General features: G+C 43.6%; 1 protein-coding gene across 1 annotated transcript in view; it reads right to left on the reverse strand.

Moving 5' to 3' along the window:
* Nucleotides 1-26,855, reverse strand: part of TTLL8 (tubulin tyrosine ligase like 8) — a 305,753-nt gene that overhangs the window by 152,738 nt on the left and 126,160 nt on the right. Inside the window, exons 8-11 of the mRNA XM_069227565.1 lie at nucleotides 18,754-18,882; nucleotides 18,102-18,216; nucleotides 8,446-8,571; nucleotides 5,135-5,279 (exon numbers count right to left, since the gene is read on the reverse strand). Coding sequence (XP_069083666.1) covers nucleotides 5,135-5,279; nucleotides 8,446-8,571; nucleotides 18,102-18,216; nucleotides 18,754-18,882 — 515 coding nt within the window. The remainder of the gene's footprint in view (nucleotides 1-5,134; nucleotides 5,280-8,445; nucleotides 8,572-18,101; nucleotides 18,217-18,753; nucleotides 18,883-26,855) is intronic.

Raw genomic sequence — 26,855 nt, forward strand, 5'->3', positions numbered from 1 at the left:
TTTTTAGCACTATTGACTTGTAAGCACTTAATTGCAGTTTATTCTTTAAAAATTCATATCTTTAGCCCTACTTATTGGATTTTTGTCAGTTTGGTCTTATTTTACTCAGACAAATATCTTCTAACTGTATAAACTGAGTCGTTTTGTGTTTTTTTTACTGTGCTACTGTAATTTATATGTTGCAGGAATACTTTACACATTGCCTCCGAAGTTAAGCCTGACTGCTCTTTGCCAAGCTACCAGAGGGTGAGCACAGGTTAATTTAGGTTTTGCATCTGACTTAATCTAACTAGAACTGTGGTCCCTACTTGGACAGGGTGCACACCTCTGCCAACCAGAGATCCAATTTCTAACAAATGTGATTGGGCTGTGCAAGTGAGTACTATGCGATTGGAGCCATCAATCTCATTTTCTCACACTGTTTCATGAATGATGCTCAGCATCACAAATGTATTAGGGTAAAGAACAATAACTATAGGCCACCATATACCTTTCAACATTTTGTGGACTTGGAAATCTTTCATAACTTTGGGCCTGATTTGGAACTAGGCTGACAAGTTACTCCATCAAAAAGGTGACAGGTATCTCATCTGCTGAAATCTAAATCCCAGAGGATAGAATGGGATTTAGATTTCGGTAGACGGGATAAGTGTCACCTTTGTGATGGAGTAACCCATTAGCCCAGTTCTAAATCAGGCCCTTAATGTCTTTGACTGAAATGTACATGTGGTCCAGAAAGTTGCTCACTAACAGTTGATAGAAGAATCTATGCATACCTCTATCTCACCAAGGGCCTACATTATTACAAAACACCTTAAGAGCTACTTCCCAACATAAGAAGTTGTTGTCCACACCAGGAAACGTCCGTCCTGGTGTGAGGAGGGACCCGATGATGAAGTATGCCATTCAAGGGTGGATAAGGGCTACTGTCTTTAACAAAATACTTTTCTTCACTACAGAGATACGTTGTTCTACACACCACAAGTGTCTTTTTGGGCTATATCCAGGCTGGTATTCCATGTGCTCAATGTGTTCCAAGAGGCCCAGCATGTAACAAAACCAACTGTTGACTTCAGGCACACCATTATGACAGTTATTCATAAAACATGCAAGCTTGGAGCACAATTCTCCACATGCTGCCGGATTTCATTCCTTATTATAAAGACAAAGGTACAATAATTATGGAACACTTCTGAATGCCAAATCATTCTTAATTCACCCACATCAAATTAGCTTTATGCCCATTATATCCACCAGACTCACACTCCACAGACTCAATACGTTGCTGAACAAAACAGAGGACAGACATTCCACCCACAATTCTTTCACTAGGTACCAAAAACGCTTTTCACTTGACTGAATGGTAATACTAGATTCCATGGAAATCTTTGGGCTTGGCTTAATTTTCAGAATAGATGTACCTGAAAAATAGTAATAAGTGTAAACAGAGTAATATTCAATACCTTTAGGCTGGATGCCTGCTCTCATTGATGCTGTTTGCATTGGCAATTACACCTCTGGCCTGCTGCATTTGGTGTGCATCACAAGCCAGAGCGCCTAGAAAGCAAACACAATACAGATGATAAAATCTTGCCTTATTCTGACTGCATCCTATTGAATGCAGCAGAACCTCTTTTAACTGGGTTGAGGGAACATTGCATGTGCAGTTTATGCAGTCAACAGCTGACAGGTTCTGATATCTATGGATAGAGATGACCAGAAACAGACACTTTCCTAGCCGGCAACTTGAAAGTTGTTCTATTCAACTTTAAGCCAGATGTGAAGAGATGACCAAAAGTATTGCTATCACTTCTGGGATAAGCCACCGTTTGCAAACTGATAACTGCTACATGTAATGCAGAACCTCCCTTATCTAATAACCCAGCACACTTGTTTGAAAAATGAAGGCTGAGGAAGGGACTTTTTTATTGGATGGCGTCTCCTCCCAAACAGGCAGGGCTGAACTCCCTAACATGCAAATGTGTTATTGGGCCTCTCAACTCCTTGACTTTAACAGTTACGTACATTACCCACATGAGAAAGCAGGAACAGGTTACCACAAGTGATGCAAGAAGTACTACAGATATGGAATAAAGCCAAGACATTCACTGACTGCAGTGGGAGGATCACAAAGGAGAGACGACTGTGGCTGGGCATGTTTGGGGTGGGTGTGAAGGACTTCTGCAGATGGAATAACACATATCTAGACATGATGATGTGCTTAGGGAAGGTGCAATAAAGACTTTCACATAGATGCTGAAAGAATATGAATTGTCCTCCAGGAGAGTTAAATATGTACAACTGAATCATGCATTAGTGATTGGTCCAGTTTCTCAGAGGTAACCTCTTTGTAGCGATGGGTATTGTTGAACAAACTACAGAAGGGAAAAATTTCCATCATATAAAAGACCCTAATAAATAACATTGGCAACCTACCACATATTAGAATTACATGGGAGGGAGACATTGTTCCACTAGAAGAAGTAGACTAGGAGGCTGCTCCTATGCATCCAGAGGAAGTGGCAACCAGGTCTTTACCTAGTAAACCCAAAGGTCTTACATAAGGACTACTATATTATCAGCAGGATACACAAAATTGGCCTGTGTTTGACTGAAAAGTGTCTGAAATGCAAGGAGAAGGAGAACATATTTCTACACATGATTTGGAATATGAGAGTGATACAATTATACTGGAGAAAATAGAACGCTCTCTGTGCTACATTTGTGTGCCACAATTGTTCTTACAACATAAATTATTATTCAAGGTTTTCCTAATGGCATTGATTTTCCCAGATATAAACTCAGACTATGCTCACTAGCGCTAACGATCACTCAACAAAAGCCTTTGGGTGAGGGTAACCATGAGCCCCTGTCTAGCAAATCGAGTAAAACATCCCAGAGTCAATCCTACCCACTTTGCAGCACTTCCTGCGTATCCTACTTCAAACAATGGCACAGTGCCAAGATGGTGAAAGACGTTTCCCCTTGTGTAGTGCTTGTATGCCCACCCTAGATGGATGGCCAAAGAAACAAGCAACCCTTCCTCTATGGTCACTCGAAACCAGTTATGAGGTAGTTCTTCCCCCAATGGGATTCATACCTTCCTGACTGGGGGCACAAAGAAGGACCATGCCCAGATATCAACAAAGGGTTCCCTGTGACAGGGTAGGCCTCTTTAAAGTTAATTAAGTTCTTGGGCACAGACCAGGTGGTCATCCTGCCAGAGGAACAGGCCATCTCCCCACACCCGAAGCCCATGTCTTAGCTCTGTTATAACTCATCAAGGGGGGTATTCAGCTCCAGGGTGATAGCTGGAGTTCATATGAATGAGCCTCTAGCAGTATTTGGCAGGGAAAAGGTACATTTCTAAAAGTACCTTTTCTAAAATATTTATTAAAAATGCAATTTCGCCAGTAAATTGTGCTTGTAATAAATATTTTACATTTGTAGCTGCTTCCTAGCCAGAGATAACATTAAAGGTAATGTTGTATCCCATTGCTTTCCTACGGAACAGCCAACCCTGTTACAGTGAAAATAACTTTTTGAGCTTTTTCTCTGTAAAGACATGTTTAACATTAAGCTTTTACACGTCCCACTTTTACAAACCATGCACTCTGTTTTTGGGCAGTAAGTCCTACTTAGGGGTGACTTATTAATATTTAAAAGGAGGGTTTAGGGGTTATCTTTACAAATGTACAGTTTTAAAACTGCACAGTCAGGCTAGAGTGGTAAGCCTGCAGTCATGTTTATATTTTCACTGCAGTGGGTGGCACAACAGGTGATGTCCACTTAAGACATTTAACTTACAGGCTCTGAGTGCACTCTTGTAAGCTGAATATGCCAATTAGGGGTATGCCAATTTCATCATACACTCCCGTTAGCAGGGGTAAAGTCACAGAGTTCTGAAGCGCGCAAAACAGTCAAGGCAAAATTCTGGTGGTACACTATGCAAAAAATTATCATGTTCAACTCTGAGTCCTCTCAAAAAAATCTCAGTGGCAATGGTCTCAGCATGGTTCCATTCAGTGTAGATTAAATTTTAAATCCAGAAATTGGTGAGGCGCATTCAACTGGGATGGGTAATCCTAGTATGTGTCACACAGAGGATACATATACTCAGAAAGGTACTATCGTAAAATACTTACTGCCAGAAATATGCTGGCAAATGACACTTGTACAGTTGTCATTTCTGTAGATGTGTAATAAGAAACCTAATAAAAAGTAAAATGACAAGAAGGCAAAGAGACAACAAGGAATCTGCAATTGTTAATAAACTCATATGCCACGAATCGGCATATACAATGACTGATGTGCAGGTGGCATCGCTCTAAAACCTTAAAAAGAGTGAGCACATTTACATCACAAATGAAAGGAGGAGGCTGCAGGCACTGAAATGACAGATGTATATGACCACTGCAATTACTTTTTACAACTTATGAAATATGTATTACATTCAAAACTCTGTCTTTCAGGGTGTCACATTGCCCCACTTTGATCTCAGACAACTTACATCTCATTCCAAAGCATACAGGTGGCTAGGTTTGAAGAAAGAGCCAACGTTTGACTCCATTGTGTCATTATTTTAAAAAATGATTATGTCTGTGATTAATGTAGTAAGTTGGTGTCAAAAACATGGCAGCACGTATGGCTATCGCATAAGAGAGGCAGGAAAATGCATTGAGGTTTCATCAGTATTCATGGTGCCGAAAATTAAGGGGCAGCTGGTTGATGATTTTGGGTGTTAATCTGTGAAATAGACTTTTGTTTACAGGTTTGCAATACATCCATTTTGTGTGTCTACCAGCACCTTTTTTGTTTCAGTGCTTCAAAGCATTGCTTACATATTGATCACTTTTTTATTACATGCATTGCAGGAGTAAGGGGTTCATACTCCAAGAAGTGAGTGGACTTGAACATGCAATGGTATCAAATTAGTGTGCATAGACCTGAAAGAGATGATGGAGGTTAAAAGAATCAACATAGCAATAGGTGGAGACCAGCAGATTTTTGTTTTAAAAAGTATAAAAATTAAATTAAATAATACAATTAAATACATTCTCTTTATAGCTTCATTGTAAAAGAGAATGTTTCAATACAAGTGAAAGTATGTCCTGATGCAAAAAAATAATCTTACTGAACAAGGACATAGTACTGCTTAAGTAAATCATCCCATTCCATCTCAGTGAGACAAGGTGTAGAGTCTTCATTCAAGTCTATGTCATCATGCTTCATCTTTCCGATGTACTTTTCACAGACAGCATAGGCACGGTCAAGTAGTTCTGCAAAAGAAAAGTACAGTCCTTTTGATAACATAGTGACATAGAAGCAAAGATTAAAGAATCTTGCCTTCATTATTACATTTCATATTTAATTGATATTTAAGGAATATAGATTACATTACACAACCACTAAGGTAACATGCCAATGTTTAAGCTAACCCTAATAGTTACATTCATAAAGCCTAAATAAATTAATGTTTTTCAATACTGGACAGGCCACTCCTGAAAAGTGTAAATGTTGAATAACCAGACACATTCAAAATTGTCATTCCAATGGGAAAAGAGACTTCAGAGTGATTTTAATGAGCTAAAAGTTAAAAACAAATAATAAATAATAATTAAGAGTCCTAGGTGAATTTTCCCTACAGTGTTTTGAGTTGAAAACATTTCTGGGGAGAAATTGTGTTCCTGCAACTAGGATTCTTAATGAAAATTGCACAACTCTCTTGCCAGCGTTGTTCAATGACAACATAACCTGCACCAGAATTTACAGTAATGTGTAAACAATTTGTGGCTTTTAGGTGAAACTTCTATGATGTTGAAACCCATTATTTAATCCAAAATGTCAGCTTTTTTAATTGTTTATAATCAATTAAAAGTGTTCTAATTATTGTGACAGCACATACATTGTGCTCTGCAGCTTTCAGTTCCCCAGCCATTTGGAGGGGTTGTAGGATACTGCATGTTCACATTCTTTTATGAAAGGCACACATGAAAACTAAAGGTAGCACAAGAATCAAAAGCAGTAACCCAAAAATACGGCATGATGGAGCTGTACTACAGTGTATATTCCTTCCTAGGAGACAGGAAGGTGCTGCTGCAGGCTCCAGGAGGTTGTGTGATAACATGGGCACCCATCATACAAGGGCAGTGCTCCTCACTCGAGGCATGTCAATGATCATTCACATCTTCTTTCCAAACCTCCTCAATTAGCCTGTGTGGTCAGGAATAGGGACTTGTCTATGGGAAGGAACACCATATTAAGTGGGTATGGCTAAGACTTTACCCTAGTACGGACCCAATCTACACAAGGGTTCAAAGGGAATTCTCTAGAAATGTCCACTTCAAAGCTGGCACCAAGTATAAACTTTGGACCATCAAACTCAAACTCTTCAGTACGCCTCTGGACCTGTGAGAAGAAGGATTGCTAAAGGAGTGCTAAACTGCTGCCCTGCTACTCTAATGCCCTGCTTGCTGAGATGGAAGACTGGACCTGCACCCTTCATCACAGGCTGAAGTGACTCCAAAGGTCAGCTGACTGACCTTCTGAGCTACAGGGACATCACAAGCTCCAGAGGCTCCCTGCAACTGCCTAGCTGATCTGCTGCTGGAAGTGCAACTGGACCTGCCTTAGCCCAGCTGGCCTCTGCTGGAGTGAGTTCCTGACCCCCAAGGACTGCACTGCAAGTCCTGGACCCTTTTTGTGACATCAGTTGAGCCCTCTTATCAAGAAAAGGGGAAATCTGGAAGTTCTGGGATCTTTGCAAATACAAATGGGCTATGGTGTCCCATCTGGGCCACCTACCAATACAAAGCTCCTGTGAACTTGACTCCTTTCGCCACAGTGACAGCTTGCAACACTAGGCAATGGAAGATCTGCACTTCATGCTATAGCATCAACAGCTCACGGTGACTACCAACACGAAGCTTCAGCAACAACTGTCCATGACCCCTGACAGGATCTTTGTGTTACAGTGACAATTGCCACAATGCCCAGCCTATTCTTCGCGATACATTGACGACTATCTGCAACACTCTCCCTGATCCTTGTGGTCCCTTCCCCCATGAACAGAACTCTTTGCACTGGAGTTTAAAGGTAATTCTTTCAGGGGAACGAACCTTGTCTCTGCATCCGGTCCATGCTCCATCGTGGTTGGCCTGAACTTGTGATTTTCACCTAGTCTAGCACGACCAGATAACCGAGAGTGGTGCTTTGTACTTTTTTGGAGCTATACTTACCTGAAATCTTTAAATTTGCATATCACCGGTTCTACTGAATGGATTTTTTGTTGTTTTGCGGTCAAATAATTCTATATTTCTAAATTGGTGTGGGATTTTTCTTGTGTCGCCTTTTCACTTAATTACTGTATGAAGTGCGGCATTCATACTGTACACACTACCTTTAAGTTAAACCTGGCTGCTTTTGTGCCAAGCTACCAGAGGGTAAAACAAAGGTCAATTTGGGGTTTGCTTGTGACTTCGCCATGACAGAAATTGTGGCTGCTGCTTGAGTAGGGTTTCAGCCCTGACAAGCAAGTAACCCAATTTCCAACAAATACTTTTTCACAGCTACCATTCTTCATGATGCAGTCCATTGCTTCACGGCCAAATACAGATCTGTTCTTCCCTTTTGCCCATAATTGCAACAGATTATGTTTCTCAGGAAACTTTACCAGCAGATCTAGTCCTTGATTAGTTTACAGTTCCCAGCACCAAGACTGGGTAAAGAAAATGGAGCCACCACTCACAGATACAAATATCAGTTCAAATTACCTCTGGAAATGTCTGTGCCTGAAGGGAGGAGAACACAGAAGCTAGTGGCCATTCCAGTTTACCAGCAATATATTAAGAAAAGCTATTGACAATTCAATAGTGACTGATAGCTGTTCTTTGTTTCATTGGCTGACTGGAATCATTGTATATATACAGTTTATGTGAAGGGCACAAGGGATTGTACTGAATGATGTTTTAGTTGAGGTCTGATAATAACTGTTTTCTAGCCTGAGACTCCAAAACAGATGCTGAGGTACAGATTATGACAATAATACTGGGGAGTTTTCCTTATAACTATCAACCCCTCTCCATGCAGCTCAGCATAAGCACCTCACATTAAGCCACAAATAGTGGCCCGGTCTGTTTCAAGCAGCTGCTGCCATGAGGTACAGTGAAGTGCCACCACCTTCTAGAAAAGTTTCAATTTTTTGGGTGCTTACTATTTAGAACTGTGCTCCACTACAACTCTGTTGCAAAATTCATACACGTAATTTTATCAAGGCTTTCTATGTTCTTCCTTCCTATGATAATTTGCACAGCAGCCTATTGTACATTATGAATCTTATTGTCACTTAAGCAGTTAATTTGTACGGGTGTCAGGCATGCATGCAGCTCCTCTTTGCTACATTGTCGCAGAGCACAGATTGCTTCCACTATACAGTTAGGGAAGTACCTTGTGGACAGTATAACTTTTCAGCTTTAGTCCCATCCTCATCTGCAGGTTTCAACGTCGCTTTACTGCTACTCTGGAGGACAACCCATTTGAGAATGCTAAAAACCGCAGTATGTCTGAAATCATCTGCAATGAAAATGATGGCATTAAGCACACATATCTCTATGCATTCATAAGTCAGCAGTAATACTCTGGTACATTAAGGTATTCTTTGTTTAGGAATTATAAATATATTTTGTTTAACAATAGTGGTTTACTGTGAATCAAGAATGTATGTTTTCCTCATACCAAAGACCTAGAATGGAGAATCTGATAATCCAGTTGTTTAAAGCTGTTTAGTCACATAATTGACTACTGAGACAATCTAGAGCACCAAATATTTATTTGCATAGGAAATATGTAGTAGAACTGAAGGTAAGGGCATACAAGGATGCTAAGGGATATTGGGCCAAATGTAGCAAACATTTGCGAGTCGCAAATGGCCCGAATCGCTATTTGCGACCTCGCAAAATCCGAAATGGGATGCAAAAATCCCATTTCCGAAGTGCAAATAGCGATGCAAGCCATTACCGACTCGCAAAATTTGCGACCCGCAAATAGGAAGTCGCAATTTGCGAGTCGCAAACCATATGAAAAAGCCAGTCGCAATTTGCGACTAGTCGCAAAAAGCCCATTTTGCACATCCAGATTACCATTGATTCAGAGCAGGTGGTAACCAGAACCAAAGTATAAAAGGAGACCCAGAAGGCATCTGGGTTACTCAAAATGGCTGAACTGTATGTGATAGCATGGAGGAGGAGAGTCCACGCCACCCAGCAGAGGAAAAGGAGGACGCAGAGATAGGAGAGGATATACCGAACCAGGCAGACACTATTCCAACAAACTGAGGAGAGTTATGACAAATATAGAAGGAGCAGTGCTGCAATCTTCAAATTAATTGAACTACTCAATCCGCAGGTTGAACGACATACAATGCGCGGCAGCACCATCCCTACACATGTGCAAGTGCTATGCTCACTGCACCTCTTGGCCTCAGGTAGCTATCAGGGAGTGATTGCAGTGGCAGGTGGGGTATCCCAGAGTTCACTCTCATGATTCTTCAGATTTTTCCTAGATGCCATACTCACACACACATGTCCAGATATATATACCTACCCAGAAATGAGGCATAAATTAACAGCACCTAGTTGGTCTTCTACAGAATTGCTAACTTCCCCATACAATAGGGTGTGTGGAGGGGACACATACTGTATACAAATCTGCCCTCCTGCAAATCTGGAACATGTGTTCCGCAACAGGAAATGTACCCACTCACTAAACATCCAGGTGGTATGTGACGCCCATAATGTAATTACTGACATTGTAGCTAAATATCCAGGGAGTACACATGACTCATACATATTCAGGCACAGTGGGATACACCAACACCTAGAACGTGGGGAGTTTGGAGACAGATATCTATTAGGTATTGCTGACTACACCCTGAAGCCTTACATAAAGGTCACTGTGGAAACCAGTCATGCCCTGCTAACATTGCTTATTTTTGGCAAACAGGTGACAGTGCATATGCTCTAAGACCATGGTTACTTACCCCGTACCTAACACCTGACAATGAGAACGAGAGGTGTTATAACAGTGCCCATCGGCAGACCAGAACTGTAATCGAGAGGACATTTGGATTGTTAAAGGCAAGATTCAGGTGCCTCCACAAAAGTGGAGGTGCACTTCAGTATGCCCCAGAAATAGCATTCAAGATTGTCGCAGCCTGTGCAATCCTACACAACATTGCCACCAGACGTAGGCTACATCTCACCCCCTGAAGACACAGATTCGGAGGATGAGGAGCAAGACCTACTACACCGACAGCCTGGGGATAGAAGCATTGCAAATCAAGGCAGACAGAGACGGAACCACATTGCAACCCAATACTTTGGCAGGTACGTGGCAACCGTCACCACACTCACTAATGTGAGACACACATAGCCCAGTTGTGTAGTGAAACAAACAAAACCTTTTTATTTCTAAACTATATGGGGAAAGAAATGTGCTGTCTGTTACAGTCTGTACTTGTCCAAATGTGATGAGGACACATTATACGTTATGTGCCTCATGAACCGTGCTGCATGGTGGTTCACACCCTCCTCCTTGAGCACCCAGCATGGCTCACCCCTGGTGGGTCCCCTGACCCCTGCCGTGCACTTTCACTCCGTAGCACACGGGACTCACTGGCAGACACGCTACTTATTGTAAACCCCTCCTCAATGTCCTGAGAGGTCTCCCCTGTGCCCTTTGCCACCTGCCTACTTTCCATCAGGTCCACAGCGTGGCTGATGCGGCCAAGTCCATGCGCCACATCGCCAGCAAAGTGCCCAAGTTCAACTTGTAGGCTTACTGTCCGTCTAGACAGGCCAGTTGTGTTGTTTGCAACACACCCAATGGATGCAGCCATGCGGTCAAATCGTGCCACTGTGTAGCGCTCCCTGCGCCTTGCATACTGTCGGTCTGCCACTAGTTCTGTCACCAGTTGGCGGACGGCCTGTGTGAGATCCCCCAAATGATCGTTCATCCTTGTGAACTGACTGCTCACATCAGCCAGCCCAGTGGTCATGCTGCTCTGCATCCTGTTTAGGGTTCTTGATATTGACCTCAATTGTCTATTTTGCAGGCGCTGACCAATGATGAGGGATGCCTCCATTCCTGCGAAGCCTGCTTCCCCTACCTCCTCCTGGGGCACCGCCAGAACTCTGCGCTGGCGTCTGCTCCTTTGTTGACTCGTTTAGCCTTTTGATTTAATTTTCAGCTATCTTGATTGTAGTGAGCTTTTTGATGTGCATAGGTTTCGCATTTCAGGTTGACAGTAGTCCTTGAAAATGAATCTTTAGGAAACACATTATCAAACTCTTTATGTTTTATTTCTGTATTGCAAACAACTTTGTTCTCCTTTACTGTACAAATTATATGGTAGGCACACATAACAGATACAAGCAACCAGGAGGAAGTTTCATATACTCTTAGAAAGATCCTCTGCTTTGTGCACACGAGTTGTATGCAAGTTTATCCAGTTGTAATTATATCTGTAGCACAAAATGGTGAACGATTTCAAGTATAGAGCTCTCAAGGACATATCTGCCCTCTACAGATCAGCTGCCAAAACACTGAGTACCAGTAAACTGGATAAAAGTAACATGTAATTTTTACAGCATACAGAACAACAGAAGTCAGGAGGATATTCTATATTAAAAAGATAGTTTCTTTATTATGAGACTAGGGAATACAATCTGCATATTGTTTCATAAACACTAAGATTCTTTACCTGCCATGATAGGGAAGACAGACATTTTGAATGGGATGCTGCTAAGTCTCTCTGAAAATACAAAACATTTAGAAGCAGTAAATCTGTCTGCCTTTTCAAATATGTATCACTGGTTATTTTAACCATAGGACGTAAACACCTTATGGTCAAGGGGCACGAATATGTGTGCTATATTTATTCTCCAAACATGATTTTACCACTGGTAGTGCTTAGCACAGATTTCTTATATGAAAGGATGATTTAATGCATCATTTTCCCAGTGTTGGTTAGTAACACAGTTTTTTTTTATGGTACAGGATGATTTAATGCACCGGGATTAATGACAGTGTCACTGCTGCACAGCCATCAAACATTGCAATGTGCATGCAACCAATTCATTTCTATCCCCATCCTGAGGTGATGCTTCCCTCACAGTCTGTCCATGATTGTTCGTTGGCTTCTGATCGTCAGAGTATGCACCCTGTACAAGCAGGCACCACAATCCTAGTAGGGGTAAGTCAGATGCATATTGAAAGATAGCCTGTGCTCTCCCTCTGGTAGTTTAGCACAGAGTGGTCAGGCTTACCTCAAGAGGCAAAGGGGAAAGTATTTGTACACCACACACACAAAGTAACACAATGCCACACCACAAAAAGACTCCACATATATTTAGAAAAATAGAAAGTAATGTTATTAATCAAAACCAAAATGACACAAATCCAATAAGTAGAAGTTGATGTATGAATTTTAGAAGAATAAAAGAGCAAATAGCGCTTGAGGGGTTATTTTAGGTTGGGAAAAAGTCAAAGTTTGGGCCGATCTCGATGGAGTGCAGGCCAGCTACAGGATCCATGCAGGCACCAGTGAACAAAGTACCCTTTTTGTGGCTCTTATTATTGCAATAAGACTGCGTGTTTAGGGTGGCAGCACACCACGTGTGAGAGACTGAGTCAACCCCACACCGTCTGGAAGCTGTCGGCCTAACTCCTGGCTAGCCCCCAGTACCTCACCCACTTCAATAAGGGTAGTAGTGATTCCACAGGGAAGTCGTGATGAACAGATCACACCTCTTTCGCTCGGTTACTCAAAGACTCACACATGCCAAGACATAGTGAAAGATGCAGACTGTATTTATATATATCTATTGAAGCAATTTCATCCTAGTATTTAAAGCCTGGGCTGCGATAATCAGGCAGATGAAACATCAAACTGTGATCATCATTACAATGAGCGTGAAAAAGATAAAACCCCACAGTTTTGCATGGCTTTAGAAAGTCTAGTGATTCCTGCCTAAACTCTATGTATGACAGCATTGTGGTAGTAACTCATCTGCTGGTCCTGATCTAAGGGAGGAACCCTGACCCCATAGTAGTATGGCAAGGGTCTGTCTGTTGTCTGGATGGCAATCCTCTCGGGAGCTGAAGGGTCAGCGTCAGGATCAGCTATATTTTCTGCAAAATGATGTAATTCCCAGGATGATCATGAATAGAATGCTGTTTGTTCTCCTTAGGCCTATGTGTTGTTTATAAATTAAACTCTACACAGGCCTGATGTCATGATGTGTCTGGAGGATAGGAACTGTCTCCTGAGAAGACAATCCAAGCTGGCATATCATGTGCCAAACAGAACACCTTTGTCACAGACTGTGTGTTGTGCTTAAGGCTGATAAAAATGTGCAGCACGCACTATGTCTTTCTAGAAGGAGGCAGCTGAATAAAAATATAAAGCAGTGCTTGAAAAACAGGCTCTGCTAAATAAATGATAATGAGTAAAATGCATGTATGTGTTTAAAGATGCAGGGCGTGAAACTAACTAAAACCTGGGTGTCCAACCCAGCACTAAAGGGCCACTACAACATACCTTTCCTAGTTGCAATAGCGAGATGCATGGTGAGATACGTTGATTGGGTCCTCGCAGGGATGGTGCTGCGTCGATCTGTCCCACGCAGTGATGGTGATGCGTCAAATCTGAAGGCAAGCGCTGGGGCATCAATGGATTGATTCCGAAGAGTGATGTGCCGGGTTTCTCCATGCAGTGCTGCAGCGGCCAAGACGGGTTCAACGCATCGTGCTCTCAAGACAAAGTGTTGGTTCTGAGAGCGATGCATTGATTTTACTCCTGCAACCAGGTCAATGTACCAGTTCTGCTACACCCTGACAGGAGATGCATTGATTTTCATGATGCAGGTATCCGGATCCACTTCCAGTGAACTAGGCACAGGAGCAGGGGTAGAGACTTCGATATTCTTAAGTCTCAAGCAACAACAGACAAGTAGTAAACTATGTTGATGTGGTGGGTTCGTGCGATGTTGGCGAGGGGGGCCATGTAAACATTGAAGAGCGTGGGGCTGAGCGAAGATCCTTGGGGGACACCACAGATAATTCTGGAGGCTTCTGACAGGAACGGTGGGAGGCGGACTCTCTGGGTTCTGCCTGTGAGGAATGACGAGATCCAGTCGAGTGCCTTGTTGCGGATTACAGCGTTGTGGAGCCGTGTGCGGAGGGTGTGATGACATACTGTGTCAAAGGCTGCGGAGAGGACCAGGAGGATGAGTGCTGCTGTTTCTCCTTCATCAAGCATGGTCCTGATGTTGTCTGTGGCAGCAATGAGTGCGGTCTCGGTGCTGTGGTTTTTGCGGAATCCGGATTGGGAGGTGTCGAGTACCTTGCTGTCTTCCAGGAACTGGGGTAGTTGGCTGTTCACGATTTTTTCGATGGCCTTGGCTGGGAAAGGGAGGAGGGAGATCGGCCGGTAGTTCTTGGGGTCGTCTCGGTCTGCCTTTGGTTTCTTCAGCAGGGTGTAGATTTCTGCATGCTTCCATGTTTCTGGGAAGGTGGCTGACTCGAAGGAGCTGTTGATGGTGTTGCAGATGTGGGGGGCAATGATGATGTTTTCTTTATTGAAGATATGGTGTGGGCAGAGGTCCGATGGTGATCCGGAGTGGATGGAGGCCATGGTGTTGGCAGTGTCTTCTATGTTGACGGGGGTCCAGGTGTGGAGGAAGTGGGTGTTGCTTGGAGCGTTGGGTTCGTAGGTGTTTATAGTCAGCTGGTGTGTCTGGGGGTTGAAGTTGTTGTGGATTTCTCCTATCTTTTGACGGAAGTGGGTTGCAAGTGAGTTGCAGAACTCCAGTGATGGCGGGGGTTTTGAGCAGGTCCTGGGAGTGGAGAGCTCTGTGATGATTCCGAAGGGCTCTTTACTGTTGTGAGCATTGGTGTCAATGCGGTTTTTGAAGTGGGTCCTTTTGGTGGTGCGGATCAGTTGGTGATGTTTGCGTAGGGCATCCTTGAAAGCGATGGGTGAGGTGACGAGTTGCTTGAGGCCGAAGTTGGCGAGGTTGTCGATTAGGTTGGTGGTGTTGATATTGTTGTTATTTTCTATGTGGAAGTTCAGGTCTCCGAGGAGGATGTAGTCCATTGAGGCGAGGGCTTGGGAGCTGATGGCGTTGGCGATGCCCTCGCAGAACTATGGTCTGGGGCCAAGGGGTCTGTAGACCAGTGATCCTCTGAGTGTGTTGTTGGTGTGGATGTGGATTTTGAAGTGGAGGTGCTCGGTGGATTTGATGGTGTCATGGGAGTTGGTGGGGACTCTTATGGTGTTTTTGTAGACTATGGCAATTCCTCCTCATGGTCTGTTGCTGCGGTCTCTTCTGGTGATCTTGTAGTTTTCTGGTATGGCTATGGCTATGTCTGGTTCCGAGGCCGAATTCATCCAGGTTTTGGTGAGGAATGCAACATGGGCGAGTATGTGGTCAGTAGGTTCCAGAGTTCAATTGCATGTTTGTGGACGGAGCGGGTGTTAAGCAGGATACATCTTAGGTGGCTGTCTGTGGCTTTGAGTTGGGGTTTGGAGGTTAGGTTGCAGGTGAAATTTCAGGCTTTGCAGGAGAAGGGTCCTTTGGTGCGCGTCGGTGTGGACTGGAAGCAGATAGAGGAGCGTCCTGGATTGAGGACATGGAGTTTGTTGGCAGTGTAACAGTGATTGGTGGCGCGGGCGTGTTGGCCATGGGGTCTGGCGCTGGGCGCAGTCTTGGTGTGGATGGGCGCAGATGGGCTTGCCTTTGGTGCGCCAGCAGCACGTCCGCGCTGCGGCCAGCATAAGAGGGGAGGTGGGAGGGAGTGGCAGCTAGGAGGAGGGAGGGAAACCTCCAATGGGAGTGCGGGGCGGGGCAGCAAGAGTCAGGAGCGGGAAGAGCTCTGGAGAGACAAGAGCGAGGGGGCGGGATCGCGGGGACGCAGCGGCAAGTCCTTCAGGGAAAATACCCGATAATACCCAAATTGCTCAAATAAGGCAGCACGTACCAGGAGCAGTGGTGAGGAGGAAGCAACCTGCCTGCAGGAATGCAAGTTCAGAGGTCGCTTCTATCCTCGTGCTGCGGCCGGCATAAGAGGGGAGGTGGGAGGGAGTGGCAGCTGGGAGGAGGGAGGGAAACCTCCAATGGGAGTGCGTGGGCGGGGCAGCAAGAGTCAGGAGCGGGAAGAGCTCCGGAGAGACGAGAGGGAGGGAGAGGGAGGATTTATCATTACCACTGCGACAATATTAAACATGGTGCTCTTACTTGTCTCTAATCAGAAATTACAGCTTAAAAGTGTATTAAGGAGTTTCCAGTGCTAGCCTAAAACAGGAGTAGACCTCACAGTAGTGAAAATCGACTTTGGGAGTTTATTACTACCAGGACATGTAAAACTGTACATGTTCTACCTTTTACTTACACAGTACCCTGCCCTTTGGGCTACTTAGGGCCTACCTGGGTGGGGGGGGGGTCTAAGGCTTAGCAAGGGGTTTTAAATGCCAAGTCGAAGTGGCAGTCGGACTGTACACACATGCTCTGCAGTGGCCGGCCTAAGATATGTTTAAAGGATTACTTAAGTGGATAGCACAATCAGTGCTGCAGGCCTACTAGTAACATTTAATTTACAGGCGCTCGGTATATGGTATACCACTTTACAAGGGGCTTACTAGTAAATTAAATATGCCACTTATGTATACACCACTGTTACCATGTTTAGGGGAGAAGCGCATGCATGTTAGCACTGGTTAACAGTGGTAAAGTACTCAGAATCCTAAAGCCAACAAAACAAGGTCAGAAAAAGAGGAGGAGGAAGGCAAAAAGTTGAGGTGACCCTTCAGAGAGGACCATTTTACCACATATTCAAAAGCAGAAAAGGTGAAGAGAAGCAGAAAACAGGGCTGCAGGGGTCCTGCATCAAAGTAAATCACTCACAACATGACCTTATATATAATTACAGTGGACTTTGGGTCAATCCCTTGTTTGTTATTGGATGGCTTTGCTGCCTGCCTTAGTCATCAACTTATTTATCATCTCTTGAGTTGAAGCTTTTCTCCCTAATTTTGTATTTGACACGGTCCTTGTTGCCTTTGCTTGAGTTATATCCTTCCACATCTTTTATTTTATTTATCTTTTATTTTTTACTATTCAGCGTCTCCTGGGACTAAATGTGTCTTTTTGCCTTTTTTCTCTTTATAATTTGTTTTTCCTCTCCGTGAGGCTTCCTGTCCCACTTCCTTTCCTGAAAGCTGTGTTTGTGTTTTTTTTTAATTTATCATTCTGATTACTTGTAAGTTGCAAAATGCTACTGGACCACTGACTTAATATTTTAACCTTCAAGCACACTTTTTTCTACTTTTCCACATTTTAATTTACTATTCTAACATGGCTATCCACTATGCTTAAGTAGTAAACTAAACATGGCAACCATGCATCATGAAGCCTATGCAAGCATGCGTCACATCACAGCTGGGCATGCCTCATGATGCACTTGGGCACACTGGGGGCCATCTTGAGATGAGTTTTCTTTTGAATACGAGTTATTTCAAGACAGTGGCCATGCATGTCTTCTGGTCTTTGTGCATCCATTCACATGGAACTATCCACGTGCATTGGCTGAGCCAATAGCTCACAATTTAAAGGACAAGAACTATTGGCTACGCCAATGCCTGTTTCCTATTCTAAGTAGCTTACTCTAAGTAAAATATATATTGGCCTGATTTACTGGGGTGCTTTTACGCCTTATATTTGTCATAAGGAAAGCTAACTAGGCCTTCATTTAGAAATGGGATTTCTATTGGCTTCGTATTGTCTTGAACATCTTGAAACTGTCTTAATAGTCTTTGTTCTCTATTATGGTTTATGTATTTGGCTAAGGAATGCCATAACCGTAGAACTGTAAAGTTCCCTGTTCCATATTTCATACTCCACTCTGAGTTTTACACGTCATTATAACAACTGTTGGGGAATGTCCAATAATTTGGAAATACTCCTTGGTTTTCTCGGGGGTAGTAGATTATAAATATATACAGAACTATATGGTATTACTGAAATAGTATGTATAATGTAACTCACCAATAAAAGCAGATTTCTCATCGTCTGAACAAAGACTGTAACATCTTGGGAAGAACGTGTCTGGATTTGCTTCTACATACCATGGCAGATTTCTCAAATTCAGGCATAATCCAATCTTTAATTGGAAAAAAAGGGCCTTGTTAACCATAGGAAAATATTTCCTGAAATCAATGATCAATATTTTCCTATCTCTATAAATGCATTTCTTTCTGTCCTAAACATTAGGTAGTTAGAAGATTCCTGGCAAGACATGTCGGATTCTGAAAATTTGACAGGTAAAAATGTACTGAACAATATTCATTGCGATAAAACTAACGTGCTGATGTAAAAATCTCTGCTGACTGACTTTTTTGAGAGAAGTGGGATCTTGGTGTCCATGTGGAAGACAGAATTAAATCACGGTTAGCAGTACAATACTGTGCAATACTGTAAACAGGCTACATCAATAGAGTTATTCCCCCATCAACACTGATGTTACAGAAAGGGTATGCTGAAAACATAATGTACCTGAGAAAGCACAAAATAATTATGTTAAACAGCAGGGTTTGTTTTCTAAGGACTACACTGTAAATTATGTTTTTTTATCACTCAAAACAAAAAAACTATAAAACATATTACATGTTTAAAATGGAAACACAAATAGTGTTCTTACTTTTGTTGTAAAGCAACCAGTTCTTCCATAATGATTCAGCATCTGATTTTTAGTTAGATGATGGTAATCAATGACGTCTCTTCTTACTGTCCAAATAAAGTAAGGCATTTCATTTTGGATCAACCTAGACTGACCGAAAAGAAAAATGGGTACATTTGGTAATTACATCAAAATGTTTAGATTATTTTAAAATGGCAGTAACTGCTGGATTTGGTAATCTTCCTTATTATTTAAACATGTCACTAATACATTCTTTAACATCAGTATTGGGAAAAAAGAGCCCTTCATTTCCTTAAGGTCACCTGCATGAACATTAGATTTTATGTACATTTCTTTCTGTCCAAACTAGTTGTTCTTTGTGCCAATTTTTAAGACAAGAGTTTAGAATATTGGCTTTTGGTTTACACCTTTCTGTAGCTGCATTAAATAGGCAAACACAAATACATTCTTTAAATGTGCAACAAGTGTCTTTTAGTTAGTCTACATCAAAATGTGGGGGGTCAGCGTTGACGAATCACGTCATCCCTCTATTATAACATTCTTAAAATGTACATCATGTTTATATTTTTGCAACATGTTGTACATCCTATTGCCTGAGAAACCCATTACAATGTTTTTTAAGTTTAAAATCTAACAGTTTCGAGTGTTTTGTTAAACGTTCAAAGCTGAGAGTAGCTGACAAAGCCAGCATATTACTGCATGTTTCAAGATAAAAACTTCTTAGCACACGATCTCTCGATTGGTGTACTCCCCAATATTATTTAGTGAGAAGTGAAGCATCGACATCATCATTGCTAAATAAACTACATTACTTGATATTTGGAGGAGGAACCCTAGGGAATTTCCTTCCATAAGCTTTGCAAAGTGCTTAATTTGTGAATGAATAAGTGACAGTGCCCAAACCTTTCCTCAGAAGTCTCTCTCTCTCTCTCTCTCTCGCTCTCTCTCTCTCTCTCTCTCTTTCTTTCTTTCTTTCTTTCTTTCTTTCTTTCTTTCTTTCTTTCTTTCTCTCGGAAATGTACAATGAAGAAAAATAAGAGTCAGTCCCCGCAAATGAGTGGTGGTGGTTCCCATTCAGGGGTGTAGCTCAGGGGGTGGGGAGTGGTTTGGGGTGTTACACCTCCCTAATAAATGTCTTTCAGATAAATAGTTGGGCTTTCAGTTGGATATAATGAACTGTCAGATTTCACCAGGGATTTTTACGTATACACAGACAAAAATGCACACACTCTCCCTCTCTGTTAGTTATTTTATTGTGTTTTCTCTTACTTAGTAATCCTACCAATTCACATTTCTCTCTCTTTCCACTGTCCCTTATGCCCCTTTCATGCACCCTCCTTATTGTATAATGTATTTTAACATTATGGGGGTTATTACAACTTTGGAGGCGGTGTTAATCCGTCCCAAAAGTGACGGTAAAATGACGGATATACCACCAGCCGTATTACGAGTCCATTATATTCTATGGAACTCGTAATACGGCTGGTGGTATATCCGTCACATTTGGGACGGATTAACACCTCCTCCAAAGTTGTAATAACCCCCTATATGCCCATGTGATTGTTGGAAAATAAGAAGCTCACACCCCCTCAATCTTACTGACCAGACTACACCCCTGGTCCCATCGACAACCATCGGCTCAAATTAAGCACTGGATTTGTGTCAACAAGATGGGTAGACCCATTTCAGAAAAATCTTAAAACTTAGATCGATTTTTTTCAGAACACTATGGGTGATTCAGTTGTAGCATCCTGAGATTTCCATCTGCTGTTATTTCTTGCCTATGAATTCCAATTTCATGATTTTCCCCTCGTATTTGTTCACTTTCCATTTTCTAGCCCAAATTGTACCTCCTGGTCGTCACAAAAAAACTTACGCACAGGCTCTAGGCTGCATGGTTTACTGAAATATTTTCCTAACATAGTATATCACACCAACACATACTTAAAAAAAATAATCTATTGCTATCTATGATGTGTGCAGCCTGAAAGCAATATCAAAGATACCAATTTATAAAATCGATTGCCCCACAACAGAACATGTCTTTTATCTTCAAAAACTTCACATTTAGAGCAATAGCTGAAGAAGAATGGAGATTTTCCACTGGCTGGTGGGCAGAAAATTTGGATTTTATTAAAGACACAGAAGCTAAGGTTAAGCAAATCTCTTTTTAATGCCCACTACAATAGGAAGAACATAGAACCTTAAAGAAATTCTAGTAGACTACATAGTTCAGCACATGCAGCCTTCTTCAAAGCTGCAAACAAGATAAACCCAAAACACAAAAGAGCAAACTTCAGAAACCAAAGTTTCTAACCATAATGTTGGCGTTAATATAGAGGAGGGATAATCTTAGCCTCCATGTCTTTGATGAAATCCATATTTTCTGTCCAGAAGGCTGTAGAAAATCTACATTTTATGGCATGACATGGAGGCTAACATTATACAAGTTTAAAGTGCAGATAATACATTATCCATTGCATACTCAACAGGGTTAAAATAGCAATTTCTGACCATGCTTTCATTCGATCAATCTGCAGCTCTTGAAAATCATGCAAACCACTACCCATTAAAAAATCTTTTGATGCAGATGCAACTTTAAGTGAACGAACACAAATTCTAGATACATTTCCACCGGCTTCTCCCACCATCTCCTTTACCCATCTTGCCAAAGTTGGAGGTGAAACTGCCTTATGATGCAGTTTGTAAGAGAGTAGCGGTTCAACAACCTTATTTCTCAAAGTCTCCGTTGTTTTCTCACATTCTCTCAGGCAATGTGCCACACACAGTTTCTCATTTCAATCAAAATCTGGAAATATGGGTAGAAAATATTTTTTGATAATGTTTTTCCCTTCTTTTAATGTAAATGAAAACTCCTTCAGGTTTGCAGGCCCTATATGTAACACCAAAAGCTCCTACACCTGAGTTCAGTCTGAAGGACACTAAGCAAAGTAAAAGTGTTAACTTATAAGAGATCTGTTTCAATGACAAAGTGGTGTTATCACCCCAGCTTACTAAAACTTGTAAAACCTGCTTTAACACCCCACAAGGAAGTATACTTTGCTGCAGGACGATCCAAAACTCACATACTATGCATAACGTTTTCGGTAAGCAAATTCTGCTCGACAGAGACACCATTTACTAAGCAGTGCCCAGCTGATATAGCTGATCTGTATACATTCACTGTTCTATAGTAAAGGCCAGATCCAAATAATTCAGTAAAATAATTTACTACATGAACTACATCTGATGGAACAGGATCATAATTCATTCGTAAACACCACAAAATCCACTTTTGCCTAGCCAACCTACGTGCCTTTCTAGTTCCTGACGCCCATGACTCTGATATGAGTCTAACAGCCTCTGCCAAAGTCTCAGCTTCACCCATTGTCTTCTGCAATCCTCCAAGTCATCAAATCTAGAAGACTCTGTTCTACTAAGCTGTGGTATGCTTCTTCGGTCCCCAGGATTACTTCTCTGAATGTTGGGAGGAGAACAGGCAAATCTATGGACATTTCCATCTTGATCGTAAACCATGCTTGTGATCTCCAAAACAGAGTTACAACTACCACTGCCTACTTGCAACTGCATACCTGCAGAAGAAATGTTGGTAACATTGCAAATGGAGGGAAATAATGAGGTGTTAGACCCATCCAGTCTTGCAGGAAGGCATCCACTGCCCTGGAATCTGGGTCCAGTCTCTAACTAAAAACCTCTCAATCTGTCAGCAAAAAGATCTATGCCAAAAGGAACCCATTTCTCAGAATTCCTAGAAATAACTCTCTGTTCAATCTCCAGTTGCTCTAGTCTTTGAAATTCCTTGAGAACCAACCTGTCCATAATGACATGGAGGTTTCCATGTCTCCTAATCCAGATATGGCATGTGTGTACCAGTGTTGTCTGCACTTCCTTAGCAACATCTGTTATTGTTGATACATTACATCAGTGCAAGTTGGATGTGTGCATAGGCTTGTGTCTGTGTAATTGGTAGGGTACTTTACAATGAGATCCAATTGTTGGCTACTGGTTCACTGGGGTGTGCTGTATGTGGCAGAGGTTTGGGGTGGAGTGGTCACCTAGTTGTGGTATGGATAGTGTGGTAGCTAGATTTCATCCATGCTATTGTAGTTGTCTGTCAAGTTTAGCTCTTGTCTTTCCTTTGTAATTGCAGATGGCATGCATGGTTTTGTATTGGCACATGATGATGCCACTTCATTTGGAGGGGCACATGACATGATGGTGTGTTATGTCTCTGAGAGTTGTGATTGAAGTGTGTTCATGTCCATGGCATGACCGTACTTCACTTTCTTTTGCCAGCATCAGGTCTGGCAGGAGAAGGAGACAGGACTGCGCTGAGTAGGGAAACATCTGGACATGGGACCATGGGTCAAAACAGCACCGACACAGAGAAGCCCAGTGGTCCAGAGGGAGAGGGGAGTGCCACAGGGGAGACTGAACATTCTTCATTATCATCTGATTCCTCCTCCAGTGGCCACTCCCTAGTGGTGGCAGAACCATCAGGCACCACCCCAGTATCACCTTTGTCCATCACCCCCAGTCTATCATGTCCTCCCTGTTTCTCCCCACCCAGTTGACCATGCCCGCTCACCCAAGAGGGTGGCCAACTCCTTTGCCTCAGGCACCTCTGCACCAGCTCCTATTACCCCTGCTGCCCTCAGTGAGGAGGCTATTGACCTCCTGAGGTCGATCTCTGTAGGTCAGTCCGCCATTGTGAATGCCATCTATGCGTTCCCGGAGGGCATTCACGGTGCAATGGCTGGCCTACAGAGATCTTTTCAAACCCTGGCCTCCACACTGATGGCAGCCAGTCACTTTGTCTTTCATCCCCTCTCCACCTTCCTCTTCCCAGTCCATATCCCCCTTCCCTGGCCTACCTAAACCACACAGATGGACTTGCATGCATCCACTTCAGCATAGAAGAGTAGCGCACACAAACACAAGCACCACAAGATACACCGGCACACACAAAGACAACATCCGCCCGCAAAAACAGCAGCAGTCATGACTTGCCCTGACACCATCCCCGACCCCAGCATCACACACACAACATCTGGCACACCTACAGACACCACATCAACAGTCACTGATACAGCCACCACACCCATCCCACCCTCAGACACCACCCAAGCAGACCCTCATCCACCCTAGTCACCACACCCACAGACACCACGATCACAGACACACCTAGATGCAGCACAGCCACCATACCTGCAGTCACCACCCCAACAGACACCCACCCACACACCACAGCATTCCCCTGCACCACCACCATCCCTCTGCCCAAAACACATAGACGCCCTCACTCACCCAACCAACACCCACCACACGCAAGCACACCTCCCACAAACACGCACCTAAGACATCCACACCTACATGTCAGACAACCAGTCCCGAAACCTCCAAATCACAACCTCCTTCTGATGACCGTACCCATGTGCCTAAAAAAGGATCTTTTCCCTCCCAAAGTCCATTCCTTCCACCTCCCCTGCACTCCCTGCAAGCACCCCCACCCCTCCTCCGCCAAGAAGAAGCTCACCTCTCCCTAGAAGGGTCCCCCCTCCCAAGCACAAACCCAAACCCCCCTCCACCATCCCCCCCAGATCAACCGTGAGGTGCCTGCCTTCCCCCTTGATGTCCCTACCTGTAAAGGCTACATGGCAGTGAGGAGTTAAGTAGGGGCCCAATAATGTGCCTTTTGGCCGAAGACTGTTTTTGGACTGGCCTATGACCTTGGACTTTTTTTTACAGACATTATTTTCTAATAAAGCCAACCTGTTGCTAGTTTATTGGATACACCTGTGGCCTGCATTTCCTTCCCTAGCTTTCGGTTGTTTCTGAGTGACATTGGTTGTGTGCCTTTAGTTGTGTGTGTTTGTTGTGGTGGGGTGCTTTGTGTCTTTTGTCTGTTTGTCTCTATGTGTATTGTGCATGACATTGTGCTTCCGTTGTACTATGTGTGTGAGTGATGTGTGTGTCGATAGCATGGTTGTTTGATGGTGGTGTTGTGTGTGAGATGGCACATCTGTGTATATGTGTGCTGTATGTGTGGCTAGTCCCTGGCCAGTGTTGGGTGTGAGTGTGTGGAATGTATTTGTATATGTGCTGTAGCTGTGTTGTTGTTTCTGTGTGTGAATGTTATATGGCCTTCTGTGTCTCTGAGCCTATGCTGTGTAGCCATGCGTCATTGTGTAGTATTACCATGCAGTGTGTGTGCTGGCTGAAGTGTGCGTATTTTGACTGTGTGGGTGTCCGTGTTGCAGTATGTGAGTGTGTGTTGAATCTTAGGTGTAGCTGCTGCCTGTGGCGTCCCTCGCCCATATGACGAGTTTGCTTTTTTTGTAATATCAATGATATAAGTAGGTGTTTGTACTTATGGTTGGTGTTGTCTACGTTGGTATTGAATCCATTGTCTTTTGGTAAGCAGGAGCAGTGGCATGACTTTTAGGAATGGCTCCATGGCAGCTCTGGACTTGTATGGCTGTCTGTAGGTGAGTGTTTCCCTTCATACTATCTGTTTCCACTTTCTGCTACATGGTGGTTGGACCGCTGCAGTCATATTGGCGGTGTGCAACCTTCTAATAGGTCCAGCTGAAACATGTCTCCGGCTGCCTGTTTGTGCTTCCAGGTTACCGCAGCAGTCTGCGCTGCCTAGCGGTGGCCGCAGACTGCTTGCGGTCTTCTATTTGCTCGACCACCAAACTCATAATATGGCATTCCGCTCCCCAGCCTGTTGGCAGTCCGACCACCAATAATAAGGCTCTTAGGCCCTGATTCTGACCCCGGCGGTCTGAGACCGCCGGGGCCAGGGTCGGCGGGAGCACCGCCGACAGGCCGGCGGTGCCCCGCAGGGCATTCTGCCTGCGGCGCTTTGGCCGCGGTCAGATTTGGAAAACCGGCGGTCTCCCGCCGGTTTTCCGCTGCCCTCGAGAATCCTCCATGGCGGCGGAGCGCGCTCTGCCGCCATGGGGATTCTGACACCCCCTACCGCCATCCTGTTCCTTGCGGGTCTCCCGCCAGGAACAGGATGGCGGTAGGGGGTGCCGCGGGGCCCCTGGGGGCCCCTGCAGTGCCCATGCCAATGGCATGGGCACTGCAGGGGCCCCCGTAAGAGGGCCCCACTTAGTATTTCAGTGTCTGCTATGCAGACACTGAAATACGCGACGGGTGCCACTGCACCCGTCGCACCTTCCCACTCCGCCAGCTCAATTCTGAGCCGGCGTCCTCGTGGGAAGGATGATTTGCCCTGGGCTGGCGGGCGGCCTTTTGGCGGTCGCCCGCCAGCCCAGGGCAAATCCCAAAATACCCTCAGCGGTCTTTCGACCGCGGAGCGGTATTTTGGTGGGGGAACTCTGGCGGGAGGCCTCCACCGCCCGTCAGGATCAGAATGACCCCCTTAGTCTCTGAAGGGCCCAATAGAATAGTGGCCCAGGAAAATGGCCTGAATTGTAGATAACAACAGACGTAATATCCTAGCTGGGACCCTCATACAAATTGTTTTCATCCTTAAATCCTTCCTCAAATCCTTCTGCAATCTCTTGAACTTCTCCTTTGGAGGTTTCAATTCTGCTTGGATAGTGTTTACAAGAAAGCCTAAGAATTGAATTTCCTGACTTGGTAATAAGAAAGATTTCTTCTTGTTTATCACAAAAGCCAAACATTCTAGTAAATCCATGGCCATCTTTGTATGACTCATTACCACTTCCTTCTCCTGACCCATTGTTAGGATACTGTCCAACCTTGTTAGCCATTCTCCTTTCCTTAACACATCCCTTAACTGGCAGATCCCGTCTATTTTGAAGTGGTGGCATACCACCCACTCGTTCAGATCATTTACGTTTATTAGTGGTCGCATACCTTTGTCTTTTTTCTCAACCAAAAATATGTTGCTGATGAACCCTATCACACCATTTGTGACTTCCTCTATGGCAGCCATCAAATCCTCCGCTTCTTGGGCAACCATCTTAATATCCTTCTCTGAGAAACGTATTTCTTGAGGCATTCTTGTTTGAACAGGGGAATTTGTAAACTCCATTGTGTAACCCTTGACAGTATTCAGAACCCAGGGATCTTGAGTCACCAAC

The sequence above is a fragment of the Pleurodeles waltl genome, chromosome 4_1 (genome assembly GCF_031143425.1).
Source record: "Pleurodeles waltl isolate 20211129_DDA chromosome 4_1, aPleWal1.hap1.20221129, whole genome shotgun sequence".
In the NCBI taxonomy this organism is placed as follows: domain Eukaryota; kingdom Metazoa; phylum Chordata; class Amphibia; order Caudata; family Salamandridae; genus Pleurodeles; species Pleurodeles waltl.